Source organism: Pyricularia pennisetigena, chromosome 1 (genome assembly GCF_004337985.1).
Source record: "Pyricularia pennisetigena strain Br36 chromosome 1, whole genome shotgun sequence".
Classification (NCBI taxonomy): Eukaryota; Fungi; Ascomycota; class Sordariomycetes; order Magnaporthales; family Pyriculariaceae; genus Pyricularia; species Pyricularia pennisetigena.
The window spans coordinates 3,269,808-3,290,946 of record NC_043740.1 but is presented as its reverse complement, the minus strand read 5'-3'; the positions used below and the strand labels follow the sequence as shown (position 1 = coordinate 3,290,946).

The 21,139-nt window shown below is 49.8% G+C and overlaps 4 protein-coding genes across 4 annotated transcripts; 2 read left to right on the top strand and 2 right to left on the bottom strand.

The window, feature by feature from the left end:
* Positions 1 to 1,001: 1,001 nt before the first annotated feature.
* Positions 1,002 to 3,719, bottom strand: PpBr36_07531 (uncharacterized protein; the record flags this gene model as incomplete). The annotated part of the gene is made up of 4 exons (XM_029894668.1): positions 1,002 to 2,644; positions 2,712 to 3,402; positions 3,492 to 3,596; positions 3,696 to 3,719. 4 exons carry the CDS (start codon positions 3,717 to 3,719, stop codon positions 1,002 to 1,004), a joined length of 2,463 nt encoding a protein of 820 aa, XP_029747973.1.
* Positions 3,720 to 4,443: 724 nt separating this feature from the next.
* On the top strand, positions 4,444 to 5,585 carry PpBr36_07530 (uncharacterized protein; the record flags this gene model as incomplete). The annotated part of the gene is made up of 3 exons (XM_029894667.1): positions 4,444 to 4,719; positions 4,856 to 5,173; positions 5,409 to 5,585. The coding sequence occupies 3 exons, from the start codon at positions 4,444 to 4,446 to the stop codon at positions 5,583 to 5,585; spliced, it is 771 nt and encodes a 256-aa protein (XP_029747974.1).
* Positions 5,586 to 9,693: 4,108 nt separating this feature from the next.
* Positions 9,694 to 10,139, bottom strand: PpBr36_07529 (uncharacterized protein; the record flags this gene model as incomplete). Its single annotated transcript, XM_029894666.1, has 2 exons — positions 9,694 to 9,803; positions 9,998 to 10,139. The coding sequence occupies 2 exons, from the start codon at positions 10,137 to 10,139 to the stop codon at positions 9,694 to 9,696; spliced, it is 252 nt and encodes an 83-aa protein (XP_029748745.1).
* Positions 10,140 to 20,051: 9,912 nt separating this feature from the next.
* PpBr36_07528 (uncharacterized protein) lies at positions 20,052 to 20,156 on the top strand (the record flags this gene model as incomplete). Its single annotated transcript, XM_029894665.1, has 1 exon — positions 20,052 to 20,156. A coding segment is annotated over one exon (105 nt), but the record flags the coding sequence as incomplete, so codon positions are not given.
* Between the last annotated feature and the right edge of the window lie 983 nt (positions 20,157 to 21,139).

Genomic DNA, 21,139 nt, shown 5'->3' with positions numbered 1-21,139 from the left:
GGAGGAACGCGACGGCCGGAGAGGTTCTTGCCGTTGTCGTACAGCGCGTAGTGGTCCGTCGCAAGGGAACTGAGGTAGGAAAAAGACCTAACCAGCTAGGAAGATTATGCTGTAGTGGAGTCGGGCGAGAGGTCAGCCACAGCTAACCGGAATGGTGTTAAAGAAACCCATGAGTTGGTCAGGCGAACTGGGGTGAGGCGAGTAAATTTTGAATAGAGGGAGGTGGTTCAGTCATGCAGATGTAATAAGGCATCAAAGCACCGAACGAAAAGACCAAAAGATAAAGTTGCAAGCTCTTCGCATGTGTTTTATAAAGCCAGGATGCCAAGTCCACAAAAAAAAAAAAAAAGGGTCGAGCTGTGGTGGGATAAAAGTCAAGAAGCAAGCAAGCAGTTGAGAAATTCATATTGCCCGCCGGCAATGGCAAAAGACGGGCCTGGAAGCAACAGAAAAGAATCTACTGACAAGGTACCGAATAACACTCAACCCCTGCCCCGCAGCGTCATTCGAGATCGAATCCCTGTGGGGGGAGGGACCAACTGACTGACGGGCATGCCCGATCCATGCATAAGTTGCCTTTCACTGGACCAGGAAAACCCCACCGGCTTTGAACCCGTCCATCCACACAGACAAGAACCTGAGCAAAATTCAAAAGTACAACGGACCCTTGACTTGAATTGCCTGACAAGCTTGCTGGATATGCACAATACCATCGCCGCGTCGGCACAAGGAAAAAAAAGTTTCGATTAATTAAGTTTCAGGGTTCTCAATTGACCGAAGGCATTGAAAGGGGGCAGCCAAGAACCAAACATCCGTGTTTGTTTGCCATTACAAAACGGGTAGGTGTAAGCTCTAAAGACCGATATCGGGACGCAACTGGCTGAGCTCATGGTCAAGTCCCAACTCAATGCCGCGCTATCACTGATTCTTTCACATGCTTCAATCGACTGTTTGATAGATATTGATTGCTAAACAGAAAACAAAGAAATCAAAGGTCACCATCACTGATCGGCCTCATCTTCAACTTCTACAGCTCGGCCTTTGCCCTTATCATCAGCTGGACGACTTTGCTGCTGCCTATTTCCTCCCGTCCCGTTATCTCCAAAGAGCTGCGCTGCACCTCCCCATGAAGGCATCGCGTCCTTGGAGTTTGTCGGTCCACCATTGTGGCTCTGCTCACTTTCTTCAGAGGATGAGGTATCACTATCGTCATCATCCCTCTGGTCCTGGCTCGTTGTTCTGGTCCCTACACCTCCCGTCACTGGAGCGGACTCAGTCGGTGCCAGCTTAGATTCTTGTGCAGACTGGCTTTGGGTGGTTGCATCTGGTACCACCGCCGCCTCCACTAGACTCTTCTCTCCCGTTCTTTGGATCGCAGACGTGGCAGGTGGCATTCCATCCGCCCTCTTCAGTGGCAATAGTGACCATCCCGGAGGAAGTACAAGGCCTTCTGGTAGATCAGAGCTACCAGCTGGGATCGGTGTGGTATTTGGTGCTACGGTGTGATGGCTGAGTCCAATCGAGCCAGCCCCAGCAACTGAGCTGAGTGACTGTACTGCCGGAGGCAGGTTGTGCGCCGACGGACCGCCTTGCTGCAAACCCCCCGGAGAGCCTTGGGATATTGTGTTCACAACACCTGGGTTAGAGCTCGTATCTGTACTTGCAGGCTGTCGGCTATGATTGCTTGTTTGAGAATCAGGAACTGTAGACTGCTGTTGTGCCTGTTGAGGCTGAACGCCACTGCCCGACGCGGATGGTTGTGGCCCGACTGTGTCCTGTTCTGCAGCAGCAAGGTTTCTGGCTTGCGCATTACGTATCATTTCGAGCTGCTGCAGTAACAGCCTAAGCACCTGAGCCTCCTGCTGGGCGAATCGGATTGAAAATGCCTCCGTCTGGATTCGCTCCTCAATAGCGCGCAGCTGGGCCTGGATGGCTTCGACATTAGACGGCGCTACGATGCCTGGCTGTAGCGGTAGCACTGGGTTCTGCAAAGCAGCATGGTTGTTCTCAGGGATAGGTGGTGCCGGCACGCCCATCATCTGGGCCATTTCCTGAAGATCCTGGGCCCCGCCTCTAGCGAATCCAAGCCTGATGGGTCCGAGATCAAACATCCTGACATTTGGGCGATTTGGCTGCTGTGGCTGTTGCTGGTTATTCGGAGCGTTACCGGCAGGGGGCTGAGGCGCCAAGTTCGCGGGGTTGCCAGGCACCCCGGCGGCTCGAAACGGGGGAGGGTTGGCATCTCGCCTTCCCGCTTCAGGCGCGCCAATAACCACAGGACGGCGACATGTTGGACACACCTGCTGGCGTTCAAGCCAGCTCTTTAAGCAGCCGAAGTGAAGGATGTGCCCACATGGAAGCTTTTTGGGACGAGTCCGTTCGATGCGAACCGCATCATTTGGGTTCCAGGGGTGCATCTCCTCTCGACAGATGATGCACGTATTTTCCCTGTTGAGGTCTTCCTCGGTGGCGTCGGGGTACCTGTTGAGATCCTTAATCGCTTGTCTATAGCGCAACAAGGCTCCGAGGCGCTTGACGAACGATCGCGTCGTCATGAAGAGGTCGCGCATGATGTGGATAGGCAGTCCGTAGAAGATAAGGATGAGAGCAAAGAACGCGCCGTAAATGCCGAGCTTGAGAAAGTCTATATTGAGGTGCTGTCAGTAAACGGTGGAAAATCTCATTGACATGGAACAGGACTAGTTCCCTACCTGCACAAAGATCCAAGATAAGAATCCAGTGCCCCTTGGCCTCCCAGCCGGGCACCTCGATGTCCATTTCTTCGACATCATTCTCGTCAGGCAGCGGTTCGTTTATCTCTTCCTCTGTGGCCTCGCCGGACTCTCTGCGCCGCAATATGTCGGCTCTCTGCTCCCGGATTTGCCTCCGTCGTGCCTCCAGCCCCTGACGGGTCTGAGTCTTGAGAATGCTCTGCTCGGTAAGGGAGACGATGTATCGCAGCCCGGTTTGTACTGAACAAACCAAGAGAATAGCAAATTCGAACAGGAACATGACCGTCATGTTAGGTCGGGCCTGCTGGATAACCGTCCGGGTTGCGTAATGTAGTAGCCATATGTCGTAGATGACGCTGACAATGAGCGAGATGCTCAGGCGGGCGTGGAAAAGTCGCGGGTTCGCGGGTGGTTGCTGCTCCAGGACTTCGACCCGGCCGTCGCCAATCCATCCCCAGACCTTGCCTGTCAAGAGGGCCGTAAACATGACGATGAAAAAAGCCCCTATCTCCTCCCTGAATATTGTCATAGCCAAGCAGGTTTCGGTAACGGCGAACCAGGCCTTCTCGTAGAGCTGCTCGATTTCGACCGGCCGAAGCTGTCCGTAGCATAATCGTTGGAGACCGTATATGAAGGAGATGTAAACAAACATAACAATGTTGAGTAGGATCTATAAGCGCCGGGCGAGGGGTAAGCTTGGGGATCCACATGATGGCGATGATCTGCTTAAGCTTGATTTGGATAAGGGTGCGAGCGTACCACTATGGAGAGATTGCTCTGGGACAGATGGACCATGGCCGAGTAGAAATTGGCCCGCTGGTTGAACGCGGAGAACACCACGCCGCCGGCGAGGGCCGTCGAGGCCTACATGGTGGACAAAAACCGCGACAGGTTAGCATCGTGCCACAATCGGTTGCAGAGGCGGCGGCGTCATTGGAGCTCTCGGAGGCGAGGATAGCTTACCCCGGCATACCAGACCAGCCGCATGTTGATGCCGGTCAGTTGGAAGCTTTGTAGAAGTAAATTCTAAGAACGCCCTGACGATCGCATCTTCCTTTGGGTTGTGTGGGAGCTTGATAGCAGAATTAGTCTTTTGGTTAATGGTTAGGCGTTGATGGTGGGCCGTTTTTGCACGCGTTGAAGCCACGTTAGGCTTTGAAAGTCTTGATGACGCAGGTGCGTCACATCCCTGTCAATGCTTTGTGGTATCGTGTCACAATGCCGTCTGGTGGAATCGACAAGCTTCCGCCGGGGCACGTGATGGTTTCTCCGCCAAAAATTCGGGGTCCCGAATGGGGGGTCTCGGCTTATCGCTGATTTTATCCTACGCTTGCCATTGGGCGAAGCAGACGATTACATAATCATGACGACCTTCTCCGTGATACCAGATGAACCATTCTCAAACGTGCAGTGCGGAGGTGAGTTCCATCCTATCGGCATTAGAGCGCGCGACGAGCGGGTCTTGCGCGAATGGGCCCGAAAGTTGCGGGGGAGACTACAACGAACTCGGGACATCCGACGGCATTTGCAACTTGCGCTTGCTTTACTTTAATGTGACCATTTGTGAGATGAGGACGGCGAGGCAAGTGAAGCCTATCTTTTGCTTTGTTTTCTAGGTATTGAAGCGGACTGCTGGCTCTTGTCTGTGAAACATCTAAACCAGAAGAACAACTCTCTGTAAAGCCATTGGCACAAGCCGACCATCCCCATCATGGCGGCTCAATTGCCCGCCGTCATCACGCCGGCTTTGCTGGCTTCCATCAGGAAACAGCCGCACTTGCCGCGCAATACATGGTACTTTGTGGCGGCCACGACGTTGGCAGTGCTGAATCGTCCGGATGAGATCCCGACGGTATACAAGCACGTGCTGACCCATGGGGTCGACCAAGGCACCGAGGACGCACCCTCGCCGGAGGAGCAACTGAATATTTCTCGCCGTATGCGGGAAGCCCTCGTGAAGACCGCCGCAATAGGAGGCTTGCCCAAGGTGAGTTGTGTGCTGGGCAAACAAGTGAGGCGACTGCTTGACTTCCCTCATGGCACTTACCCTGTACCCAGACACCTCCTCGTCAGTAGCCCGACCCCGTAGTGCCCCGCGTGCTGACCATGGCAACCACCAAAAGACCATCAACGCCCTTCTGGAGCTCAAGAAGCATACCCCAGAGCAGTTGGTGGACGAGCCGTTGGCTTTCTCGCCAACTTCAAGGCCGCTCGAGATGTATGACGTGCCGTCGTCGCAGATCTTACATCGAGGCCAGCGCTTCTTTGACATGATATATGGCAAGGTCTCGAAGCGCGTCATGGGCCAGATGGATCGGTCTGGCACCGAGGATCTAGGCTTGACAGCAAGACTCGTGTATGGCTACCTGCTGAGCAACACGGCCGTTTTGACGCCGGCCGAAACCTCGTTTGTCTTGATTGCGGGGCTCATTCCACAAGACGTACGTACTCATCAACTATCCTGCTTAGACGTTGCAGTCCGCATGCAATTTCTTTTTCAGCGGTCTGTCCGTTGCCTTTGCTGGGTATCTCCAAGTCTGGCTCAACTGCACTGTCCATTGCAGCCATCTGTCAACCCTTGGGGTCTACTTACCTACCATACATCTTTCAGCTGTCCAATCAAAATGCCTGGATAGCGTACCACTAGACAAAAGGCTAATAATAGAACACTTGCAGGTCAACCCACAGCTCAAGGGTCACCTAAAGGGAGCCCTGAACGGCGGCGCAACAGTGGACGAGGTCAAGGCTGTGCGGAACATCTCTATGGCAATCTGCGAATCAGCCGGCATGCGGATGCTGGATAAGTGCGCTACGGGCGGCTGGGGCTGGCGCACCGAGCCGGCGAACCTATAACCCTTAGTGCACCAGATTTACATGAGGTGCGGTCAAACCACCTGCGGCCCATCCAGGAACGGCTCAGCCGAGGCATATTTGGTGAGGGGGCAGTGGAAAACCGGCAATGCAATATCGCCTGTGTTTCCCTGAACAGGACAAGCACGCAAATACCCCCCCGCCTCTCCCCTCTCTTTGCAAGAAGACATGCCAGGGCGATCAGTGAAACCTACAGACGAAACTGGTTACGCTGGTGCTTGGCGGGCTGTGATCAAATCTGCGAGTATATGCAGGTATTGATTCGTGCCTTGGCTGAACCCAAGGTTCGTGACTTCGCCCCTGGTAGATAATGGATCACGGGCTGGGATAAGATGGCATATATCATGATATTCATATAACATAGACGATCAAGGGGTCTCATAGAGTATGTCAAATGTGTCTGACCAATCCCGCGTCCCCTTGCGTGATCATTATCTGCTGGCAGCTGTCATCAGGGGATGAAGAGAGCTAGGCAAGTCGACATCCCACAGAAACCTGCATAGTCCCTGCGAAGAACTGATGGGTGGTGAACCTCCACTCAGTCATGACAGCCACAGGGGAAACTATCACACTACCAAGCAAGTGACGGGGGGGATAAGGGATACAGCCACTTGTGAGAAAAAGAAAACAACTCCACAGTACAGCCTTCGTTAACCGACCTGTCGGGTTAGGCCGGGGGGAGTGTACTTGACAAGGGGAGGCAGCCCAAAGAGAAAAACCCCACGCGTGGGATATATTGTGTACTGCCATACAGTACCGCAGGTGCCCGAAGCCTTGATTGACCCCTATCACTAAGATATCAGTCTACTGCCGGAGAATTGCCGGAGGAGTTGCCGGAGGCAGCTGACTGTCATTACCAAATCCACGAAAGTATTTGCCACAGGACCCAGCCAGGGTCTTATTAAAAAAATAAAAAAACGAAAGAGAAAATCTCTTTTTCATGTGGGGGGGGGGGGGGCAAACAAAAGACGTGTGGATTTACTTCTCCAGTACACCAGGCAGCAGCAGCGGAATTAAGATCCCGCTATGCCGAGGCCGAAAGGCGCAGATGGGCCAGTTATTTCCGCTGAGAACTGAGAAGGGAGTACTGCAAGGAGAAAACTACAGTACAGTACAGTACAGTACGAGTCGAGAAGAATCTGGGGTAGATGGACCAGGACTAGTCATTCACCTTGGCAGTACTTTTGTCCCAGCAAGCACGCTGATCGGGACCCGCCGTGGTAGGGTGGCCGAGCGAGGCATAACCGTGCAGTAAGTCGTTCGGCGAAGTCACTGCCGTATTGGATCTTTCATGTAACATTGAGGCTTTGATTTGATTGGGGGGAGACGGGAACAGGGCAGAAGGGGGGAGGGGGGGTCATGTATATGAGCGTACGGGAATATGGGATAGTCAAATTATGGACCTCTGACCTCTGTAAGACGGTTCATGGGTCATTTTGATACCAAGATCTGTCATCGGGAGGGGGGGAAGAAAGATGTGTGGCAGGTAGGGAATCTATCTTTGGAGCACAAGGGACAGGCAGTATAGGTTGGGGAAACCTGGACAAAGTCCTTGTGATTGGATCTTTTACCCATGTGATTTGGCAATAGGTGGGTGGGGGTTTGGAATTCGAGAGCCGAACCAATACAGCAAGAAAATGGAGGCTATCTCGCGAAGGTGGCCGTAAAAGGAAATTCAATCAACAGAGCCTCACAACGAGGCTGGAACATCGTACCATATTGCTTTTTGCAAGGTGGGCAATGGGCAGGAACCGCCTCCTCTATACAGCGGGGATATCCATTTCGAGTGGAGCAAGAGTCTGAGGGTGACGATATCTTTATCGGAAAGTTACCACAGAGTTTAGTAAACAGAAAATCATTCGAACGTCCTTTTGGCCTCGTGCTTGGAGTCTTGAATAGCAAGGGGGAGAAATGAATGAACCAAAGAGTCATGAGGAAAAGATACGATGAGCGGGGGACAGGGAAAATGGTTGCAGAGAGCTCCCCCCATTGTCACCAGAATGTGGGTTTTGCTCTTCTCTGCCGATACGCCAACATTCATAGTATCCGTACACCCCCCTTTAGGTTTGCCGCGGTTGCCACGTGGTAATGACGGTGCGGACGACAGGGGACGCCAACAAGCTTGCAAATTTCGGCTCCTGGCCGCCTGCCGTGATGAGCTACTCTGCTTGAGGGAAGGCTGAGCCTACGTAGTAAACAGCCGAGCACGAGGGTAGATTAGATTGTGGTTAGAAGAGACGAACCGAAGGGGCTAGGCCAAGAGTGATTGTAGACATGGCCTGATAGTACCGCCCTGCGAGAAACGGTACTTCGGGAGTCTTGAATTGTTTTGTATTACTAAGTCGGTGCGCGTCAATTACCGGGGCCCCGAGACGCGACCTCAAACCTTAGGAACGACTGGCGCCGACCCGAGGAGGCCGAAGCGCCTTGAATGTATGTTGTCGAGTCTAGACTTTTGAGGATGTTTTGGTGGCGGAAATCGTGTATAAGTTGTTTTTAACTATCCTTTTTCATTGTATGGTTGCTATTATAACTCGCGGCGATTTTTTTTTTTTCTTTCTTTCGTCCCAAGTTAATTTTCTCAGAGGCTGAATGGATTCCAGTAAAGTGGGAGGGAAGGGAAAAGCCGTAATCGCTTAGGTACCTTAGCTGACCCTGTCTATGCTTGCTTTCGTGCCTACCTGACCTAGGTAGATAGGTACCTGACCTTACTTACCGCAGCCTGACAAGGCGGCCACCTCCCCAATGATACGGATACTGGACCAACCAGATTCCAATCTCTGATCGAATCACACCTCACTCTCGACAACCCAAACACCCCTGACGCCTACATATTATTATCCCCCCTAACCCTTTGCGCGGTAATCTCCAAGCCTCTGACTGCAGTGGTGGGCGGGCAGGCTAGTGGGTTTGCAGGCGTGTTGTCTTTGGCGGTCCAGATCTTGGCATCAACAGGGAATATGCTTGCTGTTTGGCCCTGTCCAAGACGTCAGAAGCTATGCCTAATAGGGAGATGTTAAGCGGAAGGTCGTCTTTTGGCAGGGCTTTGACATTTGATCTTCTGTGAGAGAACCGTCCTGCCGGGACCGAAACTTTGACATTCTCGGTGGGTGGGGGAGATACAGGTCCACAATAAAGCTCCACTCGCGACCCCATAACCACACATTTCAGGGTTGCACTCGTCTTTGGGTATTGGTGATGTTCCCACTCAAGCCCACCTACAAATCATTACGAAGAAATTACCGAACCTTACGTGCTGTGCTGTCCATGGCGATAGACCTGAGAATGAAACGAATGTCCCACTTTTGATCAAAGCCTTGATTATCTACGACATTCGTCTACTTACGAGTACAGTACGGTACAGTACAATAAGTCCCATTTTGTGGCCTTGAGCGATGGAGAAAAAAAAAAAGAAAAAAAAGAAAGCCGAGGTACACCTCCGCAGTCAAGTAACAACACCGTATGATTCTATGATTATGCCTAGAAATTAGTTTCACGATCCCCTGAACAGGGAGACTCCCTATGAACTTTGCAGTTGCTAAGTGTTTGGTAGGATCACTAACGTTTCGGAGCAAAATTGCCCTAACCCAGCATCTTGGCATACCATCCCGGCACCCCCCCAAAAATCCTCCAGACTAGTTGAGGCGCGACCCCATCCAAGACTTTGGACCCAGATAGGCGGGCTTGCCAAAAGCCCAAATGAAAAATACATACAGTAAACCAAGCCTCTGTCTGTGTGAGCCTCCCTGTCCGTCTCAAAGGGAGAAGCCGCTTTTTTCTTCTGGCGCCATTTTGTCACCCAAACACCAGCTCGACCTCAAATTCCGCAGGCACCGGCTTTGAACCGTTCTGGCCCGGGTTCGGATCTAGGCCAATGGGAAGCAAAACAAAAAAATAAAATAAAATAAAATAAATTAGAGAAACCATAGCCCTAATGCCGTCGTGGGTGGCAGTGCAAGCGAGGGCGACGGACTCAACCGTCCTTCCACGTTGTTTCTTGACGGGCTATATTTGCTTGATTTTCCTAGCGTCGCAGCCACTCCCGATTTTGATATCAACGAGACAAGAAAAAAAAAACCACGGGCAGCTCTTACCGCCAGCTTGGGTCGAGACCCTGAGATGTGATCGGATATGGTGCGCGTGCACCCAGATGGCGCCAGACGACGGCATACCACGCCAGGATTCCGCATGCGCTGTATGCTATGTGCTGTGCGCTGTGTACTTGGTATTGCTTTGTATTGTGTGCTGTGGCATATTGCTTGCAGCCAAAAGGCGGTTGCACATGAGCCCATATTGTTGGGCACATCTTCACACGCCCCTCCATCCTCCCCACACCTGTCTTCGTCCAGGCGCCTTGGCCATACAGTCACTTGTCGTCCCCAGCTCATCGTGACCCCCATGAAGATGGTGATAGATGACCCCAGAGTGAATTACTTGTGACGGGGCAGGGCGGCGAAGGCGGTCTCGCCTCTTCATGGCTGGAACCTGGCCCGGTCCCCCTTTCCCAAGGTTGGGCTGTACAGATATTATCGACATTGCAAGATTATTGAATATAGGGACAGGGAGAAATCCGACTCGCTGCCAAAATAGAAACTCGCATCTCAGCGTATCAGACGTCGTTGTCAACTTTTGCCTTTCTTCCTTTTTTTTTCGGTCCGTCCCTGCCCATTTCCGCAACGTCTTATCAAGCAGACAGCGGGGACGAAGAAATACAACCTACACACACAAGTGTCCGCGTCAAGTGCTCGAGGGGATAATTGGTGAGATGAAGCTCACACCAGGGATGAGACGACGATATCAAGGGTGGTACTAATAAGGCTTGTGAGCGGAAGCACCCTGAGTTGGCACTTCCAGGAGTTAGTTGGAACCATGCTGCCTGCTCTTGATAATCAACCACTTTGACATGGCGAGGTTTGGCCACTGGGGAAACGGAGATAGGATATACAGCAGAAAACTATTGAATCTTTGCCCAAGTGAGGATATTGAAACTGGTTCAGATCGACACTCTCTCGACACTGAAACCTAATCAACCAACCCCGGAAATTGGTGAACAAAATGCATCTTGATGCTTGGCAGCACCGTCCTTGATGCACCAGGTGAAAGGCGGGGCGGGGAAGACAAGCAAATTCATATCTTGCCAAGTCCCTGGATTTTCACCCTAGCACACAGGGGCCTCCTTTCGGCAGCGACAAGGTGTGAAGAATGGCGACGACGGAATGGAACTGGGCTGCTGCAAAACGATTCATAATCGTCGACCGCATTCAAAACAAAATGCAGTCAGTATTATTGCATCTTTTCCCAGCTTGCTTTCGCTCTCCCCATTCGGACAGCGTGCATACAAGGTGGATCCACAGCCCTCCCACCGTCTCCAATAGGAACCAGTTTTGCGTAAGAACGAGCATGGCCTGGTCCATGGCGGTCTAGACCTTTGGGCCGGGGGTGTTAGACATGAACGGGGTCCACAGGGGTCACCAGATCCTCGGAACATAACACGGTCGAGACCCATAGCACCTTACTCGTTTGCGCATTTGCCCTGAGTAAGCTAGCCGGGATAGTGGCATTTCTCTAGAGTAGGTAGTAACTTGATGGTCTGTTTATGTTTATTTCTTATTCTTTTCATTTTGCCTACCAGCCTAGCCCTCTCCTCCTTATCAAAAATACTGCAGATTAACGAAATCTAAATAAGGCGGGCCACGTGCAGGGTTTTGATTGCAAGCAAGACTTCTGATGGCATCGACCACAGTTTGTTCACAGCGATCGGAGCTAGTTCCTCCACCCTAAGCAACGGTAAGCGCGGGATGGATCAACGCGATACTATAGCAAGGGTCTCTTGTTTTTCCTCTTTTTGCTTTCTTTTTCTTTCTGGGTCAAGAAGAAACCTTTGGAGAATTTCACCAAGGACATACCGACGATGCTATCATAATTTCGTTTATTATTTCAAAATGTATTCCGTCCGCACTGGAGGTACAACCAAGCCAAGGAACCAGAACCCCGGCAACAAGCTTAATTTTAGAAACTAACAGTCAAAAAAATAATTGAGCCATGTCGTAGGTGGGTGAGGGGTGACCATTTCCGCTCCTCTCTGCCACAAGCTCGTATTTCTGGGATTTGCAAAATATTGGTGAGACGTCCAAGATATCCAATCGATGACGAAGTAGAAATTTTGCCCGTTTTTTTTTTTTTTTTTTTGTTATCCTTTTTTCTCATACGTTGGTTCTCAAGGCAGCAGTAAGAGAATAACTGATTGATATCTGGTCTGGTCTCCCAACCAGGCGGTCGGACGTAGTAGGACCACCGACGACGGGCCGAACCTCGACCTGTCACTGTAACTGTAAAAAATAAACCTAGTATGGGGGGACAAGCACCAAGACGTTTGCCTTCACTTGTCGCAGCACTTTAGGTAGCATTCTGCTTCACCATCTTGGTGGAGGGTGGGTTACATACAAGACACGACACGCACTTTTTTTTCACACACGAGCGCACCGCTGTCAAGGACAAGTAAGAAGCTTACAATTAGAGACTTGTTGTCAATTGTGTGGCGCCCCCACTCCCTCCATCCACTGCCCAATCGCATCTGTTTACTGAAGAAAATAATTCAGTATTTTGCCCGCAAAAGAAAAAGAAAAGCAACAACAAAAACAAAGCTCAGGGATATCTGCTGCCGCCTTGGCAGCAGCACGCAAAGTGGACGGCTCGCGGGACCTCCGAAAGAAGGGATACCAGGGTCACAGCCAATGATACTGTTGCGTGCGTAGACATGATTTCGATTCAAAGGCCCAGAAGAAAAGAAAAATAGAAGAGATGAACAAAAGAAAGAAAAAGAAACATGCCAAGGATCCGGCAATTCGGCTATGGAACATGCTATAAGGAGGATGAGAGAAGGGAATATTGTTGGTTTGTTATGATGAACCCTGACTAGCATTAGAAGGGTGAGCAGTCATTTGTTTTGACATATTTGTTTAGTTTTGAGCGAATGAAGAATAAAGAAAAGTGGAATCTGCTGATCAATCCTGCCGACTTGTCTTGTCATCCAAAAGCTCCGATGTTTTTGCGGGAGTCAACTTTGTCAGAAAAGTTCATCCCATGAGAAAGAGAGCGTGTGCGCCTGGCGGACCCGAGTCTCCATTTTGCCTTTGCCTGATTTCGTTCCCTCCGTCAGCGGGAGCCATCCCGCGGTCCCCCTGGTCCCCTCGCAAGGGCTAGCAGTGGACGGAAGGGAGGCCGAGAAGCGGGTGTTGGTGATGGGATGATCTGCGAGAGGACTTTTCTGTGGAGGGTGGTTAGAAAGTGGTTCAAAACCAGGGGGGTGGATGACACCCCAAGACGACCGCAACGGAGGCCTTCTTGATAGCATTTCATCGCACTGATTACCCAAATAGGGAACGGGGGGTTCTTTGAAAAAAATCCCTGTGTGTTACCGTCCAGGGTTTGGGGTGGAGGCGACATGGGGTTTGTCGGGGACCAACGCGGCGATCTGCAATGTGCGAAGTACGAAGGTACTTTTGTACCCATGCATTTTGTCATTTTGAGGTGCAGTAGGGCGTGGGGAGAGGATCTTTCCAAAACAATCCATCTTCGAGACTGGAGTTGCCAAGGGAAGTGGAATTCTGCTGGGCACACTTTCGCACTGTCGCTTGGTTTTCTAAATGTCATAATATTACCGTACCTCGAAAATATCACCTTTTGATGAGCCGATGTCGGCGAGGCGATCAATCTTTCACTAAGTAGCCTCAGCCTTAACCATCAAATCTCCTGCTTGTATTTTCTATATATTCCAGCCCATGAAAAACTACGTTAGTTATGTTACTGCTTTGCCTGAATGGGTCTATATGGAGAGCACCAAGGTGCCTTCAGGGCTGCTCTATTTGCTTGAGTCTTTGTTTCAATCTTTCAATCAGTCCTCTGCTTGGGGGGACACAGAATCACGCAAGGGTCGATGGTAAAAAAATCCAAACATTGTACGATAGACATGACTTGGTAAATAACGCATTTGCTTTGCGCAAGAATAATGATAACGCATAATGGAAAAAAAAGAAGCCAAAGATAAATTGCTACCAATCCCGCAGGCTTTGTACGCATCAACGCGCCACTAACAAATTAATACCAATCTCCTTTTCCAAATGTTTTTCTGTAGTTGGGAAGCAGATTAATACATCGATAGTCCCCATAGTCTCAAAAAGGAAGACCTTCGTCACTTTTACCCTTATTACCTTGCCCAGCGACGCCGCTGTCTGTATCCCTCTCCAGGTCAGTCAAATTTGCCCGCATCGATATGAGGAGGTACTGACTCTTGTCGACTTCTTCGATGCCGATAGAGCCGCCGATCCATAATTACTACGTGTACCTCGACATAAGAGCGGCCCCTAGTGGGTCTGTAAATCAAAGATCGTCAGAGTCCTTTTGTATTGGGCCAGTTTTGTAGGGCAGTCGGTGATGAAATGAGTTCACCGGATCTCGAGTTCACCGATGCAAGGCAGTTACTCAATTGAGGTCTTGGCTTTTGCCCGACACACTCTTTTTTTTTTTTTTTTTGTAATATTTTCTCCTTCCCCTCCCTCTCCAAGAAAGACACGCCCCTCCCGCTATTCTTTTATTTAGCCAGACCGGTATGGCCCGCCCACATTCCTTTCTCGATTGAGTAGACTTGTATGGCGACGATCAAGGCCCCTAATCCATGTCTCATTATGCCAAGACATTGTTTCTCACTGTGAATTGACCCGGCTGGCAATTTATCAACCTAAGAAAGCGCCCCAGTTTGGGGGGAGGGCGGGATAGCGAGGAAAGATCAAGTCCCAAAAAAATTAAACGCAGAAGCAAAAGACTACAATATGAGAGAAGGGGGAGGAATAAAACCCACCCTTAATAGACCACATCGCTAAAACAGCCAATCACATCGACATTAGCAAGATGTATATTATACACTTGTAATTCGGCAAACGAGAGCTGTCGCTGCTCACCATCCAGCCAGTCGCAATGCCGCGTTCCAGACTGGAGGCAAAAGCTCTGCAGTCCCTGACCGCCTCCCGAGACCCCTTTAATCCCCTCCTCGGTGCGTTTGGAATGTCTGAGACGGGGGGTGCGTGTGGATATTGAGTGGCAGAAAAAAAAAAAAAAAAAGGTCTCGGCAGTCAATGTCCAATCCCTTACCCAACAAAAGGAACGGAAGGGCTATGTGATATCGGGCAATCATATCTCCCATGACGAATTTCTGCCTTGAACAAGACAAGGGGAATATGGACATGGGGGACGCCTTTTTTTTCGTCTGAATTTGTACAGATTTGCGAAATAGTAGCCTAAGAGGGCACTGCCGCCTTCGGTCTTGCCAAAGTTGCAGTCGGCGGTAGACGGCGGTGTAAAAGCAGTGTGCGTGGTATTCGTTGTGGATAAAGTTATGCAACCCAAGGCATGTTATCTGACATGAACACTGCTACGACAAATGAAAAAAAAAGTCTCTCAAAGTCACTTGTCGTAGGGCTGAGTAGCTTCACTTGTTCCATCTGAGCTTGCAGGCCGCCGTCAGGGCAACCAAATTTGTCTCATCAGAGCTGCTTTGTTATTATTTTGATCCAATGTTCCTTTTTCTCTGTCAAGAGATTGCAAAATAAACCAACACCGCTCTTTGCATTACAGAAAGAGTATGTCATTGTTTGACATAGATTAAATAAAAGAAACAACGCGGCATCAGGGTAAGTGATTGGACACGGACTTGCCTCCAAGCGTCATGTTTACCCAAAACCGGAAAGCAGAGATCTTGGGTCTCTTATCCCGGCGATTTGCAATCATTGTGCCGTGCTATATGCTTGCCGCATCGGCTTCCGTATTTGGGTGGGCTCCATAACTATTTTCATTTGTTGCTTGTTTTTTTCCTTCCTTTTCTTATACGAAGTAATTATCTTGAATGTCCCAGATAAAAAAAAGGAATACAAGTACCGACCGCGCCGCGTGCTATATACGGGAGTCAACAACATCAACAACGAATGCGGATCCAGACTCAAGACGCGATGCTACAACGCGACTAGCGGCTTTGGTATATACCCGGATCCCAATTCCGAGCCTTGTCAGACTTTAGTGATGTACAATGAGAGCTTGAATACACATTCGGATAGGCTAGCAGTAAGATCACTACCCTTGCTTCCTGTCAAATCCAGGGGCCCGTATGGCATGACGTGGGTTAAGATGATGTGTGGGCGCTGATGCTACATTGGGCAACGCAGGCAGCCGTGTGTCATGTGTAAAGTACCTCTATGAGAAGATTCAATAATGAAGCGTGTTAATACTGTTGATTCTTGGTTTGCAGTCGTTGGCTGGCTCGCATCCACAAAGTAAGACGAGAGGTTGCTCGACCAAAGAAATGAGGGCAGCCTCAAAGGCGAAGCCCAGTCAACAGAGGGACTTCCCCGAACCAACCATCCGTAGGCAAATGTATTCACAAAACAGACATCACCAGGCAAGGGGAGGGGGAACCATGACCGACCCAGTTTTCCTGTTTGGCGTCGCCTGTCATGCAGTATCCAGCGGGAGTTTTATCAAAAGTAACGTATGAGGCTTGAGATTTTCCTTGACTTACGACGTAGGGAGGCAGCCAAGCCACGCCGACTTGACATTTGTTCTTCCCTCCTTCCCCTCCACCAATCGCCAAGACACCTTCCGAGAATGCGATGATTTTCACTTGTTGTTATTTTTTTTTTCTTTCTTTCTAGTGACTTACGGAGTTATTATGAGAGCTAATGTGAGCTAATGAGGGTGTAATGACCCGACGGGTGGTGTATTAGAAAACCGCACAAGCTTTTGTGGTATTACGTTTCATGGCCATAGATGGGTGATATTAGGCTGTGGATCATTGTACACTGAATGGAATTGGAACCCAGCCAGGTACTTTGCGGGAAGAAGCGGACCCGGAATTTCGGAGTCGGAAGAGGGACGGGTTGGTGCGCAGGGGGGGAAGAGAATCAAAGATGGTGATGAAAACAGAGGAGCATCATCGTGCTTTGCATACAGTACAGTAAAACTTAAGGTCACTCTAAGAAAACGAAAGGCGAAAAATGTACCCTGGTTCGATTTTGACATACCGACCACATCCATGTCTTTTTTTAGCTCACGGGTCATATCACCCCACCGAACTAGGAGCGATCTCCGTATTCTGGCCAATCAACGCTCGCTTTGAGCGACAGGCTGGTGCAGATTGGTAAGGATGGAACGAACACCCTGTCGAGGCAAGCCACTGTCCCTCCTTGCTATTGGCTAGACTCGCGTACCTGCCTGCACTTGTGCCCATGTCCATCATGGATTTTCGATAATGATGAGCTGGCGATCATACCTCCGGGAAGATTACTTGCGGTACCAAAGAAACAGCGAGTATGGAGAAACAAAAAAAAAAAAGACATGTTTACTTTACATTTACTTTGGTTACTCCAAATGACGACCCATGAGGCTCGTGTTCGCGCAGCAAGCTCGATTGAGTAGTCTAGGTTGTCCGTTGGTCATTCTCTGGTCCTCCCATATTCTGTAAATCCTAGCTCAGATGTGCAACTTCATGGCATTTGATCACCCCAAACACCCCTAGGCAACAAACCCCCTAGTCGGCAGTAGTCTATCGCCTTCTTTTGTTTTTCGCCAGTCTACCTCGTGGCCTACCAAGTAGCGAGAAGAAGGCGACAAGGACCAGAAAAAAAGCCACAAATTTAGGCGAGGGGCCCCTTCTCAGGCCGTCCATTCAGTTTAGTCGATTGTTTATCGGTACTTTTGTCTGGACTCGCGACTCCCGGCTTGCTCGGTGTGCGAGTCGAGTCGAGTAGGTTTCGGTTCGGTGACCCGTTCCCGTCGTCGATGACATCGGCAAATGATAGCCGTCGTGGTGTCGTCACGGTGCAAGATCGACCGCGGCGTAGCAAAGCCAAAACACGTCAATCGGTGATGATGGGGTCGCCAAGAGCCTGCTAATACTTTCTTCTAAATGGCTGAGTCAGGTGATCCTACAATCTGATTCGCGATAATCGTGATCGATCATAGTAAGTACAGCAACTGTGGCCAGTATAGTCCTGTTTTAGTCCACCGGTGGATTTTTTAGGAACATTTTTGTTATTTTTCTTTGATTGTTTTCTTTTGATCCTTCTTAATCCTCGTTTTTCTTCTAGTCACTATCTATTTTGGGGTTGCAGTTTAGAATCTTGCATGGCTGGCTGTGTATAGGTAGGCTGTGCTGTGCCTCCTCCAAAGGTGGGGAGAACAAAAAAAAAAAAAAAGTCAACTTCGTGACCGATGAAGCCCAGTTTAAAATTCGATAGTCGGCGTTTTCGGGTCTCTGCATATCGACTCCTACGGAGAATAAACTACTGGACAAGATACGTCTAGACCTCGAAGCAAAAGCCAAATGAATTGGAGGCTCGTCTGGCGGCCCACGGAGTTGAGCGAAATTGATTTCGAGTCCAGATTGACTGGTGTGTGTTAGCTGGGGAATTTCCAGTTCGGGACAAGCCACGATGCTGCCTAAGCCGCTTCTGCAGCCTCAATGAGACACTCGCGCGGGCACGCCCACCATGCATACTGGGTGAAATGTGGGATGGGTGGTAAGCACCCAAGGTACCGCCCGATGGGAGACAAATCTTTTAGAAAAAAAAACATAGAACATAAAAAAAAAAAAAAAAAAAAACACCGCAAAGAGAAGAAATAAACATTCGTCTTTTGTACAACGGTACGTAGGCCCCGTAACTTTTTTTTGTACTGCTTACTATACTGTCTAAGACTACCAACGCCACGAGCATCCTGGGCGAAACCAGGAAGAAGAAGAGACAAGCGGGACCGGAAAAGCGAAGCCGTCCAGATTCGGGGGAGGAACCCGGCAGGCTAAAGAGGTTGTCTTTTTTTTTTGTTCTCCCTCTCTCCTGCAGCTTTTTTCTTCTTATTTGTTATTATTTTATCTGGGTTTTATTTCTACTTGCACTTGAGCCCAAGGGATGGAAAGAATCCAGTCATAAAATTAATGTCGCGTTTTCGTGGCCTTGTAAAGTGCTTATCCGTACTCCTTGTCTAGCTTACCTCGAAAAGAGTACCAAATTCTTTCACATCCGCTATTGGCTGAGGCGATATGGAACGGGCTTAACATGGGCAGCCATCCTCTCACCAATTAGACTCAACGGGCAGCTCAAAGATAATCGAGCAGAGCCTCCGTCATTGAAAGCGGATGTGCCCTACTTTGGTCGAGGCCTTGCATCATTTGCTGTTTCCCCTCTGAGGGGCAGCTCACTAATACCACAAGCGTATATTTTAGACCTAGCAAATTCTTGGCTATCTCGCTACATTTCGTGCCTATTCAATTTGGACCAGTCAGTCGCCTGCGGACTCGGTAGCATGGTGCCACAGCGTGGCCGCTATAGTCCTCAGTACATGCCTGCCCTAGCTTCCCCTTCTGCGACCCTGTGGCTGTACGCCTCAACGATTGAAACCTTAACCAACTTGACTACTTAAACAGTGGAGGTTAGGCGGTAAGGTCTATTTTAGTGTAGTGGACGCAGTAGGCAGGAGGCACGCCGGCAGGCAGTCGAAAGGCTGGCGTTGCGACTTTTTGCATCTCCGCCGGCGCTGCTAGCTTTGGCGCTGCGTCCCGAGGCCGTTTACTGTTTAACTGTTGGACCGGGCTATTTTTTATTTTCTGTTCGTTGTTACGGATGTTTTTTTTTTTTTTTTTTTCCCCTTGGCCAAAACTCTTTTTGAGGCTTTGTGGCAAAGGGGTCCTTTTGTCAAATTGAGGCCCGCAAGAGCCCGTATGAGGCCCTAGCACCTGGGATAGCCTGATGGACGGTGCGCCAGTGGGCTAGTCGCCTCGTGCTTTTTATGTTTCCCTCCTCATTATGGTATTTTTTTTTTTTTTAATAGCGTGGAGGAGGGGGCGAGAGTCCAGAACATGCAAGGCCGTGAGCGCCATCGCCTGAGGAAGAGTCAGGCGTCATTCACTTCACGCTGTGGCCGAAGCGTGGCAGGGGTCCAAACGGCATTGGGGTTTTCATTAAGGGGAAGATGGGCGCATGCGCAAGCAAAACTCTACTGCAATGTGTGGAGTTGATTTGAATGGTGGAGTGTGGAGGAGAGGCGATTGAACAAGAGAGTCTTGGACGAGACGGGAAAAGAAGAAAATATTTGCGACAAGCACTTACATTACCACTTACATTTCCACAAGCTAGGAGGAGCTTGTTTACCTCTGTGCCCTGACTCCAATTCGTCCTTGCTCGGCTTCCCAAGCTTGACGGCCAATTAAACAGATATTCAGGTAGCATCACCCAAGAAAGAGTACCAGGCCTCAAAAGGATGAGTGTGGTACCACCAAAACATGTGGCATAGCAGGGGTCTCCCCGCCTAGTGAACCCCGGGACCGAGATCGCATGAAAAAGGTTTCCTACAGCACCCTCGTACCTTCCTTGGAAAGTACTTTACTTAAACTTGTGGGTCTTTCAGCGAGACAGCGTCCAGAAGCAGAAAGTAATATTGAGTTACAAGCATCTTTACTGGAAAGAACGAAGCGAGGTGCTAAGTAAGGCAGGCCTCGCCAATTCCATTTGAAGGAGACGAGTTAGAATAAGAAAAAAGAAGTTCCTAAAATAATTAAGGTGAGGGCAGGGTGGGTGCCTCGAGATTCAACAAAAAAAAAAAAAAAAGGTATCCAAGCGGTGCATGCACCACCACAGCGGCCAGCCTGCCATTCAATCAATCGCCCAGTTCAATCTTTGGAGTCTAGGCCATGCAATTCAATTCCACTTTTTCTCATATTGCGAGCACAAAACCAATCTCGAGTCCACTTAACCATGCATGTTTTACATGTTTTGTTTTTTTTTTCCCTCGGTCTCCCAGTTAATTGATTAGAAAAAAAAAATAAGAAAAAAAATTGGCAAGGCGGTCAACGAAGTAAGCTGCAGTCAGTGTTTGATGACAGCTCAAAAAGAGACCGAAATCGACCCAAAGAGGACAGACAGACAAATAAACGGCTTACAGCACCGACAAACAGAGAGACTGAATGCCACTGCTTCGCAATTCATGTAATGGGACCAATCCACATCTAGGTACGGTATCCATCATTCATCACCATGGCACACGGAACACACCCACTTTTGCATCACCATTTACATCGCCCATCTTCATCATCCCTTGCTTGGTCTCATCATAATATCTGCACGCCCCATATGTGCAAGAGCAGGGGAGAAGGGAGAGGGAGAAAAAAAAATATAACAAAAAAGAAAAAGAAAATCACGCCCTGCCACTGCCACTGCCACCTACCAGACACTATTCCAAGTCTGGATTGGTTTCGTCTCCGATTCACCAGACTGGACGCCATCAGGCGGGACCCCTCCCCTCCCCTCCCAAATTCGCGTGAGCTGCCGCTAGGGAAATTTGCACTTGCTTCGTCGTTTGGTCGCGCGGTCGCCCGCACTGGCTCGTATCTTTGGCAGATGTGTGGATTTTTGGCGTAAGGTACCTACTCAGACAAGGGCAGGGCATGATGTGTGAACAAGCGAGAGCGGGTGGATAGGCTGGACAAGCGAGCTGGC